Consider the following 15,769-nt stretch of genomic DNA (forward strand, 5'->3'; position numbering starts at 1 on the left):
CTCACTGCAGCCTCAGAGCCTCAGACACAAACTTAACACGAAGCACTGAAGCCAGAGTTCCTTGTAAATCTCTGGTCGCCCACATTACCATGCTGCCTGTCCTCCGTCTCCCCGCTTGGGATTCCTTCCAAAGCCTTCGCTCTGTTTGCTCCAGCTCCACCCTGCACTATCTTTCTCCCATCGCAGCCAGATCTGGCCTCCATGTTTTGTCTGCTCAGCAGGAGAACAATTTCAACAATCTCCGTTTTATAAGATCAGTTTATTCCTCCCAATATAATAATTGGTTTCAGCTGAGCCTGGACGCCGGTCCTCGGCCCGGTTCCACGGTAGTACTAGCGGCAAGAGAGCAGACGCTTCCTGTCGCAGTGTTCGTTCAGACCGAGGAATCCGGGTACTGGCCTAGGCCTAGAATACAACGGTTACAGCATCCTTCTTCAAAATGCAGTCGAGTCTTAATAACCCGGATCTTAAAAAAAGATACCGTGAATTTAGGATCATGGCAATCTTAGCTTACTTCTAAAAAGGTTCAGATTATTCCTCCATTTATCAAACTATGATATCCTGAAGAGCAAAAAACTCACAGACAGCGCTGTATAAACTGCAAACAGGAACCGGTGCTATCCAAATGTCTTACAGTTTAATAAAACTTTGGGGAATATATACACAGTGGGTAAGTAAGAAAATGGACTGGTTTAGCACAGTGGTTCCCAATCTGCGGGCTGCAACCCCTTTAGCGAACCTCTATCTCAGAAAAAAAAAATACATTATGACTCATCACAGTAGCAAATTTACAGTTATGAAGTAGCAATGAAAGTAATTTTATGGTTTGGGTTCACCACAACATGAGGAACTGTGTTAAAAGGCTGCAGCATTAGGAAGGTCGAGAACTACCAGCTTAGAGGAAGGAAGATGAGAGGAATAAACTTAGATACTCCCCTCCCTGTGGGACAGAGAACTCAAGTAGGATGTTGGCTCATACACATAATAAGCCAAACGGCCCACGCAAAGGCTAATGGGAAAGGGAGAAGTGTCACTGTGTCTACCCAGAATCTTCAGCGCCAGCAGATTTCACTCACTAATGTAGCTCCCACCTGTGGGTATTCTCACCACTACAAACCTGGGTTATTCTATCTGTTAAGGCCGGCAACCGCCGAGCTATGCTTTCCTGTACAAGTCACCTCGACACACAGAAGCCTTGAGGCTTGAATCACAAATACCGTTTAGGTCTTGGAGTCTTTTTTTGCCTGTTCAATAGAAAGCTATCTCTCAGCTTCTTCGTGTCAGAGTTACAGGATTTCGCGTGGGTTCTCTTACCTTCACATGTACGGCCATCCGCCGAGATGGAGAAGCCCTGTTCGCAGACGCAGTGGAAAGAGCCATGCGTGTTGAGGCACTCCCCGTGAGGGCCACAGCGCCCTGGCTGTGCACACTCGTTAATGTCTGCAGTTGAAAAGAGAGTTACAAATATTTGAAAAGAGATCCGTTTTGTTTTCCTCTGGTACTAGACATCCAGTAGGGAGAACCCGTTCTTGAAGGGGGGTCAACTTTGCTCTTGTGTCCAATATAGCATCTGTCCACGTAACAGACCACAGAATGACCTACGTGACAGCAGCTGCTCAGCTGTGTCAACCTATAAAAACATCCATCTCCCAGGTCCAACCCAGAGTCGCCCCTGCTTTAGACACAGCAGAGCCTTGAGTAATATTAATAAACAATCCGAGAAACAGTCATCAATGAGAATGCTGTTTCTTCTCTGTCGCCGCTCCCCTCTCCCCCACTCCCCTACCCCCGGCAATTCTATTGGAGTCCCGCCACACCTGTTTCTCCATTCCCAGGATATAGACTTCCTCAGGACAAGGCCAGACATGCCTTGTATATAGTTTTTTTTTTAGCTCATAAATGCCACTCCATAAATATATGCTGGATATGTTGGAAATAAACTGCAATCTGTATTTCACTGAAAATGAGTAATGGAAATAAAATAAAAGGAGAAGAAGGCCAGAGGAGTTATGATGGGCATGACTTTGTGATGACGAAGTCAGTGAGGGTGAAGTGTTCAGTGTAATACTTTGCACACACCTAGAGGTCCAGAAGTGGCCGCCGTTAGGAAGATGTATAAACAGCTGGTGGCACGGGCAAAGGCTGTGAGCAGCCTGTGTTCTGTTTGTCCTTAACGTACTTTTGCTTCCAAGGCCAGAGTGACAGAGGCACTCTAAGAAGTGTTAACAGGGGGAGTTAGAACGCAAAGTGTTCTTTCAAACCAGTTCTCTTCATGTTTGGCTAAAAGTGCCCTCGAGGATGACAGCACAGGGAAGCCCGAGGCAGCTCCCCGTCACTGTAGCCCTGTCACATGGCAGGGGCTCACGCACTGCAAATTCCTGGCTGGTTCACTTATCTCTGTCCCTCACCGCTGTTGGCTCCTTGGTGAGGATGTGTGAACCGTGAGTCCCCGACCCTTTATGCTGCATTAACAATAAGTATTTGCCCACCCCAAAATTTCTTAGTGCTGTTACTACTCTCCTGAGGGAGCAGTAATTGGTTTGGGTTTTTTTAGGTAACCTATTTTAGAAAAATGATCACATGTCCTCAGTACTCTCCAAACAGGCCACTTTCTATCTACTTGAAGTTTCTTAGGGTCTCTCTTGTCTCTTTTACTAAAGAGGTCCTCAATATTTCTTCTCAGAAGTGCATCTTTATTGCAGTTCAAGTGTTTTCTGAATGTTCTCCATAAGCAGATGAATAGGATAGACCCCTATGTGAGCAACAGGGAGGCTCACAGCAGGACAAGAAGGACATATGTGTAGCTTAAAATACCTGAGTCCTTTTTTTATTTATTACAATTTATTCACTTTGTATCCCAGCTGTAGACCCCTCCTTCTTCCCCTCCCAATCCCACGTTCCCACCCTCTTCTCCTCCCATGCCCCTCCCCAAGTCCACTGATAGGGGTGGTCCTCCTCCTCTTCCATCTGACCCTAGCCTATCGGGTCACATCAGGACTGGCTGCATTGTCTTCCTCTGTGGACTGGTAAGCCTGCACCCCCCTCAGGGAGAGGTGATCAAAGAGCTGGCCACTGAGTTCATGTCAGAGACAGTCCCTGTTCCCCTTACTAGGGTACCCACTTGGACACTGAAGGCTGGAAAGATGGCTCAGCCGTTAAAGGCTAGGCTCACAACCAAAAGATCTGAGTTCTTAACTACTGACTTTTAGAATGTGCTGCATTACAACCTCACTCTTTTCCTTAAAGCACCTCCACTTTCTGCTCATCCAGACCTTCTGGAGGCTATTCTGCTTTTCCTGCTAATCCCTGTGTAGAATAACTTGTAAGAACTACTGCTTTATTGCTTTTCTTTATTATCCTTGAATTCTACGTCTCTCCATAGCCACATAACCTAGATTACTTGGCTTACCCACTGCTGAAACAAAGAAAGTAACAGACAGTCAAAAGAAACAATCAACAGAATAGGGACATACAGAATCAGAGAAAATCTTTTCAACTGTTTCACACAGGCACTTAATATGTTGACTATATATAAGGAGCTACAAAAATTAAACATGAAACAAATCTTCCAATTAATAAGTGAGCTAATGACCTGATTTTGCAATTCTCAAAAGAAGAAATGCAAATGGAAATAAGTCTAAAATATTTGGAAAAGCATTCACTGTCTGTGTTCATAGGGGAAATGCAAATTAAAATTGCCTTGAGATTCTGTCTCCCTTTTTTTCAGACGTGGTCATCAAGAAAACAAACAACAACAAATACTGCTATGGACGTAGAGAAAAAGCAAACTTTATTCGTTGCTAGTGGAAGTGTAAACTGGTGCAGCCACTATGAAAATCAATTTGGAAGTTTCTGAAATATTTAAAAATAAGACTATCACATGACACAGCTATGCTACTTTGGGTATCTACCCAAAGGACTCTTGAGTCAATAAACCACAAAGATATTTGCACCTTCACATTTATTGCCACGCTATTCACAATAGCTAGGAAATGGAACCATCCTAGACATCCATCAATAGATGAGTGGGTAAAAAATATGGTATATATAAATACAATATATATAAATTTATTCAGCCATAAAGAAAAATGAAATCACAGCATTTGCAGGGAAATGCATGGGCTGGAAATCATTATGTTCAGAGAAATAAGGCAGACTCAGAAAGACAAATATGGCGTGTTTGTTCTCATATGGGAACCCTAGACCTTGATTTGTGTATGTATGTACACATGTATGTGTGTGGTGTGAGTCATGAAACTAGAAAGGGGCCACAGGAGGGAAAAATATCTTAAAGGAGGCGGAGCAGAAAAACATGCATAACTGAAGGCATGTGACATGAGAGCAGAAGAGACAGGACTCTGGGGAAACATGAAATGCAGAGGCAGGGAGGAAAGCGGGGACCAGGAAGCACAACATATGTGTGAGAACTCCATGCCTGTGTATGCTGACTTTAAGAGCCAACATTAAATAAAAGGATGCGCAGCAGAAACCAGTCACACTTTCCCGAAGACTTCCTTCTTATCATTTTCATATACAGGACAAGGAAATACAGCTCATTTTCTGCTTGTCTACTTCTCAGTATCATTTCACATTCTTCTCTTTCGGAAGGCCTCTGATGCTGCTAGCTCTTCCCCACCCGCTGACAATCCATTACATCGGCAATCTGAATCTTAACCTTCTTTTGGACTTCAGTTCTGTTCTCCCCCTCCAACCTGGCATCTAGTCTCACCTTCATCTGGTCAAAAAGCTCCACTGGCCTGAGTGTCATTACCATACGCATACTCATCTGCCAAGCCCTAGGGTCTTAGGAAGTCTTAGGACTTCCTTTTTGCTTTTACTCTGTGGATCGGTGATGCCCTTTGAAAGCCACCAACCCTCTGCATCTCTGTGCGGGAAAATGCTGTGCACAAATACTGTTCTCAAAGAAGTCAACGATTAACAAGGAACTGTCTAAAAAGTCTGATGACAGGAACCAAAGGTTAATTCCCAGACTTTTTTCCAGGAAACTGCTAAAAAGAAAAAAAAAAAAAACCAACACAAATATCTGGAGCTCAGGAAACATATGCGTTCAATTTGGATTGTACTTATTGAGGCATTCATTTCTGAGCTATGCTGCTAGTAACTCTGAGCTGAAAGCCAGACTGTATTTAAGTTGGATTTCTTTCACGGGTCCAGAATGCCCTAGAAACTCACAGTTTGGCATATGTAAGTCAAAACGTGAAACTGCAGTGTGTTCCGAGTCTCTTGCGTACTCCGCCACATTCCTGAAGAGACTATTAACAGGGAATTTCCACACCGCCTGCGCATCACCATTAGATTTGTGGGGCAAAGAAAAATCTTAAGCACACTCTGACTGCAAAGGTCTTGCCTTCAGAGCAGGAGGCGAGGCTGCCAGAATGTACGCCTATCACACAGTTCCACAACAAAGGCCCCGGGGTATTTACACTGCCATTCATTACATGTTCGGTATTAAAACGGACTCCTAACCCCACACTTCTCAACAGAGCACTGACATAACCACGAGGATTAGAGAATCATGGGCAGAATGGAAAGATGTCAAAGCTGCCTCCAGCAACAGAGCAAAAGAGATCACTCAAAGGCAGGTGGGTTTGCACGCTTGTGTAAGCAGCCTAGGAAGAGAAAATGACCAACGACTCTTACATATTTCTCACACAGCACGTAGGGCCTGCTTCAGAAATGCCGGTGGAAGGGCACTTGATGCCCAACCTGACGACCTGAGTTGGATCCCTGGGACTTACGTGGTAGATGAAGAGAACCGACTCCTGTTGTCTTCTGACCTCTACATGTGGACATGTACACACACACACACACACACACACACACACACACACACTTTTGCACCCACACATGTGCTCACAGTAATTAAAAAGCTACCATAAAAGAGAAATGCCTATCACATATTTGGACTCAAAACTCTTCAGGCTGACACATTCATTTACTCTGGAAAAAAGAATGTGACAGAGAGCAAAGTCAATTTATTAATGATTGATAGTCGTTAACCACCACAGGTCTGGAGTGGCCACATCTTTGAAAGCTGACCTCAAACCACAGGCAGGAATTTTAGATATTGAGAGAACATGGGGCAATTAATGAGTCAGATGACTGAGTGAGTTCTTGGGGAGTTGACTCTAGAAATTAAATGATAAAATGTTCAGTCTGAGCTCTTGGGCCATTTGTACTGAAACTTCATTTTGCTTCTATTTAGCCAAAAGAAATTAGAAAAGAAAATATAACTCTTCAGCCAAAAAGCCTATAATAAAAACCAAGATTCAAATTTCTTAGGCTTTTGATTTTTTTTCTCTTTTTCATCTCCTGGCATTTTTATATAAATCAAGATTAATTTTGTTTAAAGTTCTAAAATGGAAATATTTTGACAGAAATGTATAATTTGAATGGTCCTTCTCCATGGCATCAAGTGTGAGCACATTTAATTTCTACACTGGAAAAACTTAAAAACCTAGTTTCACTTATTTCATTATGATAGCAAAGAAATACCTAATAGCAAATAAGGTCCATGGAGTGAATTAAGTACACTCCATGGACCTTATATTTGCTATTAGGTATTTCTAATAGCAAAGAGGAAATTAATTCTTTCTTTCTTTTTTTTTTTTTTTTTTGTTTTCAAGACAAAGTTTCTCTGTGTATAGCCCTGGCTGTCTTGGAACTCGATTTGTAGACCAGGCTGGCCTCAAACTCACAGAGATCCACCTGCCTCTGCCTTCCAAGTGCTGAGATTAGAGTTGTATACCACCACACCCAGTGTAAATTAATTCTAGAAGACCATGAGTCAAAGGCCCATGTATTTCACGACTCCTTGAGTCTTTCATATAGGGGAACTGTACTGGTGACATACAAATCAATCATTATATCACTCTAGTAACCATATCTCAGAGAGAAGGCACCCTCTCTGGGTTATCTGGAATATCTTTCCAGGGGAAAGATCATTTGTGGCAATCAACAAATAATAAAAATAATATTCATATAGATTACCTTATTTGTTAGTACTTGGAATATTTTGCACAATTCTATAATAATGGTAGGAGAATATAAAACACTTATTCATGTATCAGAAATAAACATGTAAATGTAGATATAAGTACAAATTTTCAGTGGCAAAATTGACATAAATTAGTTGTTTTTGATTTTTTTTCATTCTTTCATTCACCATTGCTTTTTTTTTTCAGTGCTGGGCATTGACCCCAAGGCCTCTCACATACTAGGCAAGTGCTCTACGTGAGCAGTGCCACGGACTTCTTACTACTGATAAGTGCAGGTAAACTTGTGGCGGTAGTAAGACGCAGCCAACAACACCGGACACAAGATCTACCACAAAGTCAAAAGGTGAGTCCGTATGCTTTCCTGTAGAACAATCATTTAGCCTGTCTTCTTGTGTCACAAAGACTGCAGGTTCAAACCTCAGCTCCACCTTATCAGAAAGGAGCATGCATGTCATTAGCGTCTCTGAATCTCAGCTATTCACATGCAGATGGAGTAGAAGGAAAACTCCCTTTCATGTTGCTGTAAGAACTGAAAGGCATACCAACAGTGAGAGCTCAGTTTCAGTGACTATGAGGGTACATATTAGTACTTGTGTTGTATTATTGTGTTCTTATTAGCATCCTGTGTTGACTATACTGTTGTTTGGGGAAATAAATGTTATCAATTTCTGTGCTTCCTTATTTTAACCAAATAATTAGTGAAGCTCTTTTGGAAGAATTAAAGAAATGTTGGGTCCTGGACAAAAACAGGCATCATAAAAAGGACAAATATTATTTCTGAGACAAAATCAAATGCACTCATGATAGACACAAAAGTTAATTTTGAATCAAGTACCAACAAAGCAGGCCTCGGCAGGCCCAGCAAAGCCTGTGTGACCTCAGAGTCACACAAACAGGGAATGTCACTTAGGACACATGCAAGCTCTGACTGATAGAGTGCGCTTCAGCGTAAGACATACCTGTGCTGATGTACACCTCCGTATCACACCTTCCGAATACAACATGACATCAGTTACACATGAATAACTTACACATCATTGCACAAAAGAACAGCTACATGTGTAAGGAAAGGGAGCGAGAGACATACCTTGACACCCTTTATTGTCATTGAGCTGGAATCCATCCGGGCATGTGCAGTCATAGGACCCCGCAGTATTGATGCAGTCACCTCCCTGGCAGACACTACTGTCCTCCAAGCATTCATTGATATCTGCAAACCAGTGTGCAAGTTAGGACTAAGCAAACAACATAAGGAAGATGATACATGTTATCTGTACACACACACACACACAAATCACGTAAACTCACAATGTATTTACAGTGCATGATTTCAAATGGATAGGTTTTATTTTAAGTGAAACATTCTGAAATAATGATAAGGGTCTAGTTTGTTATTTAGCACATTTTGAAATTTCTGATCTTCCTGACTCGGCCTCCTGACTGTAAAGGTTACTCAGAAGGATTTTAGCTTTGAATAGACACAGAAATGGTATGTCTGAGATAGTGTCTAACTATGTAGCCTAGACTGGCCTGGATCTCCCAATCTTCCTGCTTCAGACTCCTGAGCACTGCATGGAAATTTTAAACAATAAATTCAATTAACTGGGAGAGGAAGAGTCACAATGTTTCATTAAACAATAATTTACTTGTTTGTGTTCTTCGTGATAACAGAGAATACATTTTTTTTCAAGCACATGTTGCTAAGTATATCTTAAGCATACTTAAGCTCCTTGGTCTATGTATAAGATCCGGTTTGAAAGTGCTTGGCACTTGGCTCCCCACACCAAAGGGAAACATTATTAAAACCAGAACTCCAAATGCCATTGTATTAATAAAAATAAACACATAAGACATTAAACTGCTTTACAGGTCCCAAAATGTAACCTAAGAATCATTACAAAATACAATTACCTGACTTAAAAGAGTGTTGCTAAATTCGGAGGTGATAGGAACTTAGAGAAAAGATATATGAACCAACAAAGGTCTTCCTAACAGAATTTACTTGAAGTCTCGGCAACAGAGTGTGGACAGGGGACTTTTGCACGTGGAATCAACTGGAGCAGAATCCTGGTTTAGTCTTAGGGACTCTTGGAGGCTGCCAACTGTATAGAAAGCGTTTGTCCAACTATACTACTTGACAACTGAGTAACACCAATTCTGACTGTGATGGTGTGAGGCAACTTTGGTGACGCTGAGGCTCACATCAGGCACATGTTTCTAGGGCTGTTTATCACCATGGCGACTCCTAGATAGGGACCATCACTCCTAACATACTCCTCTGCTGTGTCTGTGCAGGGTTTAAGTAAGTACTGTTCAAGAAAGCCGGGGAATAAAACTTCCTTTGTCTTCTCACAATTCGACGTTTATGACATCTCTTTCTAGTAATTCTGATGGCTGCTACGCAGAGAATTTCAAGGAGGAAGTGAATACAGAAAGTGATGTGGTTTCCCCAACAATCCCCACTGTCTACCTCAAGGATGCAGATGCTGAATTAAAGCTCCCTCATCCAACCAAGTTAACTAACTCAGGAGCTGCTTTACAAAAGGAGAGGGAACCAGCTCTCCTGACTACCACAGGTGGCAGAGGTGGGGGCATCGCCCCGAACCCACACTACCTCACAACAGAGGCAGAAGAGTGGCAGGGCCTGTGTTCCAGCACTCTTGCCCTAGGGACTGACTCACCTTGGCCCCACCCTGACCCCTCACTGGGAGATCAGATCCTGCGCTTTGCCTGGGCAACATAGTGGAGTTGGCCCTGGCAAAGGCCAGGGTGTGCCTGCCCCTCCCAGACTGCAGCACTTGGGAGAGAGGAGCCCTGATCCTTGACTGGCAGCACAGCCGAGCTGGTTCTGGAGGCAGATGAGCCAGTCATGGGCCTGAGATCAGGGGGAACTGACCCTGCCTCCTGCTTATGGCAGCAGTGGGTGGCCCAGCTGCAGCAGTGCTGGAGAACTCGCCCTGGTGGTGTGGGTAAGGGAGAGCTGGTGCACTGACCAGCTAGGCTACCACCCACGCCCAGATCCAGGGCTCTGAGTTGGCCCACCCCAAAATCTGTATCATCCAAGAATGGTTGGGACGCGTGAAAGGGCCAGTCCTGCTGATCCAAAGTTGCAGGGCAACAGCAAGATAACCGGGAGGAGTCCTGGTGAGGATTCAGTATTGATGGTGTCACAAAAGCCAGAGATCTCAAGCCGGACCTCCCACTCATTGCAATGAACACTTGCAGGTGAAGATGTGTGGACAGAGGGATGTTCTGTGGGGCACAGTGCGACACACTACAGCTCCACAGTGAGGTATTGTCTATGCTTTGCTTTGTTGTTGTTGCTGTGGTTGTTGTTGTTGTTGTTGCTGCTGCTGCTGCTGGTGTGTGTGTTTGTGTGTGTGTGTGTGTGTGTGTGTGTGTGTGTGTTTTGGTGGGAAAGGTTGTAAGGGAAGATACGAGTTGATGGGAAGATCAGCAGGACTGGGGTACATGATGTGAAACTCATAAACAATCAATCAAAATGTTGTGTTTTTTTTTACGTTTTAAAATTAAAAGAAACACAAAAGAAGAAGGAAGGTTTACCACCTCATTCTGTGAAGATGCGGATAGAATGAGCGTTCGCTCCCTGGCTACTGTGAAACATAAAATGTATGTGACATGCCATTTCAATGCTACTGCGCTGTTGCTTCTCTTTTGGAAGCCTTTTCCCATCATCTTCTCTGAAGTCATGACTTACAATAAATACCCTGTTTTTAGAGTGCAGCTCAGTGCTCAGAAACACTGGCAAACACACCCTACAACCACCCCACCATGCTGACAGGGCAGCCATTTGCACCCCCTCCGCCCCCAAGCAGGATCCCTTTGTGTCTTAGGCATCCAAGACGCCGACTGTATCAAAAGCCAACTCCTCCTCTTTGCCAAGTAGTATTTCATGTTTTGAATATAAATCTGTTCGCCCTTTCACTTTTCATGAGTATTCGGACTACTGCCATTTTATCCACAAACATGCATGGGTATATCTTCATGTGAATGCGTACTTTTGTATGCTTTGGGTAAATTCCCGGGATCTGTAATGGCTGAATCTTAGAGTAGATTTACGTTCATGGCTTTAGAAATTGCTTCCTAAAGTGGTCCTCCCATTTCACACTCTAGTTTCTCCCTGGCAGGGGAAGAAACATTCAGTTGTTACATATGTATTTGGCTACATCCACAGCTGTTCTGAAGGGTAAATATCGAGCAAGCTGATTTTATGTCAACCTTTCTTTCTTCGCTCCTTAGGAAAAGAAGGTACCAAAGTGAGATGACGTTTATTAGATCATTAGCATTAAATTAAAAAAAAAATTCTCTACTTGGAAATGAGGCAAACCCTGAGAATGGAAAGTTGAACAATAAATACTACACAACCCAGCAATTGCTGCAGCACACAGAAGCCCCCGAATAGGAATATTATCTGATTTTCATTCACATCTCAAAATCTGAGAGGAGAAAAAAAAAAACATTGTTTTAAAGATAACGTACAGCTTTTAAAACTCCTAGTTATGATATAGTGAAGTTTAATATGTTTTCTCATTTATGTTTCCAGTATCTGTAGCGACCCTGACAAAAACAAACTAGAGTGAGGGAGAACTGTGCGCAGTAGTCCGTGCTTGACAGCCCACTCCGGAAGCCAGGGCGGGAAGGTGGCAAGTTAGAAGGCAGCATGCTGTCAGTGAGCTTGATGCCAGCTTGGACTAACAGTGAGGTCCTGTCTCCCCCAAAAAGGAAAGAAAGGAAAAAATAGCCTCAACATCAAGTGTGCTCAACAGGGGATTCTCTTGATGCCATTGTATGAACAGAGAGTCTTCCTATTCATGTAACAAATGTTTTTAGAATGAAATTCAGGCATGGTTGGGGCTGGAGAGATGGACCAGTGGTTAAGAACACTAGCTGCTCTTCCAGAGGACCTGAGTTCAATTCTCACTACCTATGTGGTAGCTCACAGCAGTCTGTAACTCAAGTCCCAGGGAATCTAATGCCCTCTTCTGTTCCACGGGCACTGTACACACATGGTGCACAGACATACAGACAGAAAACAACCACACACATTAAAAAAAAAAAAAGTAAAAATTCATGCATGGCCTGGAAGTGACAGAGGAATCTGGCCACTTTCCTACACCTCTGCGTTGTTAAGTAACATGGTCCATTTCTTGTCTTCTTTTGCCTAGCAGTCATGTTAGGCACAGTCTGTAATTGTCCTTTCTTTTTTTTTTCTCTCTCTCTCTTTTTTTTAAATTTATTTTTATTAATTAGAGTTTGTTCACTTTGTAGCCCCCCTGTAGCTCCCTCCCTCCTCCGCTCCCAATCCCTCCCTCCCTTCTTCTTCCCCACCCATGCCCATCTCCCAGCCCTCTGATAGGGGAGGTCCCTTCCCTCTGATCCTAGTCTATTAGGTCTCATCAGGAGTGGCTACACTGTCTTACTCTGTGGCCTGGTAAGGCTGCTCCCCACTCTGTCCTCTTTCTTTAGAGCCTTTTTTTTTTGGCTTGTCCACAGTTCTCCTTCATACACCATTTCCTCAGTTTCCTCCCATTTATTCACTTGTATGTACTGAGGGGCCTAGGAACTCTTCTCTTTCCAGAAATACTTCCTCTTGAGTGATCCCACTCACTCTTATGGCTCTAAACACTATCTGTATGTTGATGGCTCAAGCTTGGGGCTCACCACTCAATTCTAGGCACGAACATCAAATTGATAGCTATACTTGAACAATCATTCTGGGACTGAAAAACTGAACATGTCATGTGGAACCCCTAATCTCCACAGAGTCTTCTCCTTGGGGCTTCAACCCCTATTATTATTTTGAATGCAAAATGTTCTTCTTGCAAATATTCACAGGTAAGTGACTTAAGGAATCCATTACTTCCCTTATTTAATATCATCCACCTCCAGAACTCTACATGTAGCTTTACCACAGTTGTGGCCATTTAACAAGCTATGCCTTTTTACTTATTTATCGTACCCATTGTTAGAGTCCTCACTAGAATAAAGGTAATTCCATGAGGGCAGAGATTTCCAGTTTCTATATATGTCTGTACCTACAATACAGGCTCTGACAAATTCAACACTAAGTGACTGCCATGAACAAATATATAAATAAATGATTCTGACTTGAAAAGAAAAACTATGACTTCTCACTGTTTTGTTGTTATTTGCATGCTAACCACAAGGAGATAAGGGACTCTGGATGAGAGTTAAGTACCAAGTTATATGTGACACTCTGTAAAGAACTTAACAAGAAGCAACATCAGAAAAGCTGAGGAACAGCATCAGGGAGATGAGGGACTGAAGTCAGTGCCTGAGAGCCTATCATATCAGGGGGAGAGCCTTCAGGAGGCTGAAGGACCTGCAATCTCTAAGAACTGGGACAAGGAGGTCACGAGCATCATTCTGAGCATGCGACACACAGCTGTGTGCACACAGTTGGATTCTGACTCTCGGAGGAGGCCAGAGGGCCTGCAGGAAAACACTGCATGAAGATCAGGTCTCCACTAAAGTTAAAAAAAAATCACACATGTAAATATGAAGTCTAACAAGAAGGATGGTTCTTCCTCCCGCAGCTGTGAGCGGTATGTGGCCATTCATAGACAGTTAATTACGGCAAAATAACATTCCGCTGGTGACGGACGGAAACAGGCCTAGGTGGGAATTAGCAGGCTGAGGTGCTAATGTAGTTTCAAAGGGAGCTCTGAGTTAGCTGGATGAACTCCAGTCCTATTTATAACCCAAACACTGGGGAAATTAAGCCTGACTTTAAGAGAAATGAGCTTCATTACACATCCAAAGGAAATTACGTTCCCGTGGAACATAATTATATCTTATAAGCATATATATTAATAATAAAGAATATGTTGGCTAAAGCTTTTTATTTGGCTTGTCATGTAATGAATGTTTTTAGAATAAAAATCCCGGGTGTGCTGATGACATACCTACACTTTTAAAAAACCCAGAATAGAGGAATATACTCCCTGATGAATATTATCAAAAATTCAGGCATGGTTGGGGCTGGAGAGATGGATCCGTGGTTAAGAACACTAGCTGCTCTTCCAGAGGACCTGAGTTCAGTTCTCATAACAGTCTGTAACTCAAGTCCCAGGGAATCTAATGCCCTCTTCTGGCTTCCACGAGCACTGTGCACACATGGTGCACAGACATACAGACAGCAAAACAACCACACACATTAAAAAAAAAAAAATTAAGAATTCAGGCATGGTGTGGTGACCCTCTTGCCTTGGCCAAGAAGCAAGTCGGGAGAGTATCAGTGATGGTCAGTTTAGCTTCCCCACCTGTTTGTATGGGCCTTGCTACCTGTTGACTTCCTGACAGAACTCCCACAGCAGGTGCTCCACAACACAGGGCTCCTTCCCACACAACTGCCCCTTCTTCCTCTGATGCCATCATGGCAAATCATCGAGCCATATATTGAAGTTCCCCAAATACAATTCTTCAAATATCATCTGGTTCATAACTTATTTCGTCCATATAATTAACTAGTGAGAATTATTATTCACTTGGGTCAAGTCCTAGAAGCTGACTTACTGGTACAGGGACAATACACATTTTAAAGCAATTGTAATGAGGCTCAAATTGCTTCCTAGGAAGACTAGGTTGTTTTATGCTCCTAGTAGCAGCAGAGACAAGGTACTCATCCACTTTGAGAATATTTGTACCAAACTGTCTTATAAAAAACGCAGCACACTATAATCTACAACAGCTCTTCCGCAGCTAGGAGTGAAAAGCATGCTGGGCCATTTAAAGCTCTGCCACGAGATCATTCTTGAAAATGGTTGTAGTGGTTTGAATAAGAATGGCTCCCATGGGCTCCTATATTTGAAGGCTTAGTCATCAGGGACTGGCACTTCTTGAGAGGGATTAGGAGGTGTGGCCTTGTTGGAGGATGTGGGCGGGCTTTGAGGTTTCAGGGGCCCATGCCAGTCCCAGTGTCTTTTACTTCCTGCTGCCTGTGTAAACAGATGTAGAATTATTAGCTCCTTCTCCAGCCTCATGCCTGCCTTCAGGTTGCCATGCTCCCCAACATGATGAAAGTGAACTGAACCTCTGCCGCACTTACATGCTTTCCTCTATAAGAGCTGCTGTGGTTGTGGTGTCTCGTCACGGCACTACGACACTGACTAAGACAACAGTAGAGCTTGGGCTTTCCACTCCTGCAGCTTCAAACAACTCCGGCTGTCATGCATTCCCCAGGATGGTGGACTGTACATCCAAACTACAAGCCAAAATAAATCCTCCCACCCTTCGATTTCTTCTTGCCTGGTATTGTTGCAGCAACAAAGAAACTAACATCACCCCTCACTGACACACTGAGCTGCATGGGAGACACAGTTTGGATGCTCATTTCTGATTTCACAGCTGACAAGTTACTAGCACACCAAAGAGGCAGGGAACCTGCAAACAGTGTTCCTTGGATGGGCCCTGAACACTCAGAATGTTCATGAGTGGTGAGCTGGTGTTGAGGGAGAAACAGCGTGTCAGGAGAAAACACTCTTGTGTACGAACTAGCCAGGTAGACCTGATACCTCATGTATGCTCTAAGCCACAATCAACTGCCCAGTGCTAGGTGTACGGGGCACCTTGTAGAAGTGTGTCATACAGAAAAACTCAGCTCCTCAAAGCCCTCAGGTGCTATGAAAAATTAAGTTGTGTTCACCTGTTTGGGCCATTTGGAAGACAGTTCTGTATAAATGAGGCATTACAGCTCAGAACCCTGCACC

At 43.3% G+C, this 15,769-nt stretch overlaps 1 protein-coding gene across 7 annotated transcripts in view; it reads right to left on the reverse strand.

The window, feature by feature from the left end:
- Ltbp1 (latent transforming growth factor beta binding protein 1) overlaps nt 1-15,769 on the reverse strand; it is a 374,971-nt gene that overhangs the window by 69,637 nt on the left and 289,565 nt on the right. For all 7 annotated transcript variants that reach the window (XM_060364375.1, XM_060364381.1, XM_060364393.1 and 4 more), the window contains 2 exons: nt 8,107-8,229; nt 1,315-1,440 (listed from right to left, as the gene is read on the reverse strand). In XM_060364375.1, the coding sequence (XP_060220358.1) occupies nt 1,315-1,440; nt 8,107-8,229 (249 nt within the window). The remainder of the gene's footprint in view (nt 1-1,314; nt 1,441-8,106; nt 8,230-15,769) is intronic.

The sequence above is a fragment of the Meriones unguiculatus genome, chromosome 1, assembly GCF_030254825.1.
Source record: "Meriones unguiculatus strain TT.TT164.6M chromosome 1, Bangor_MerUng_6.1, whole genome shotgun sequence".
NCBI lineage: Eukaryota > Metazoa > Chordata > Mammalia > Rodentia > Muridae > Meriones > Meriones unguiculatus.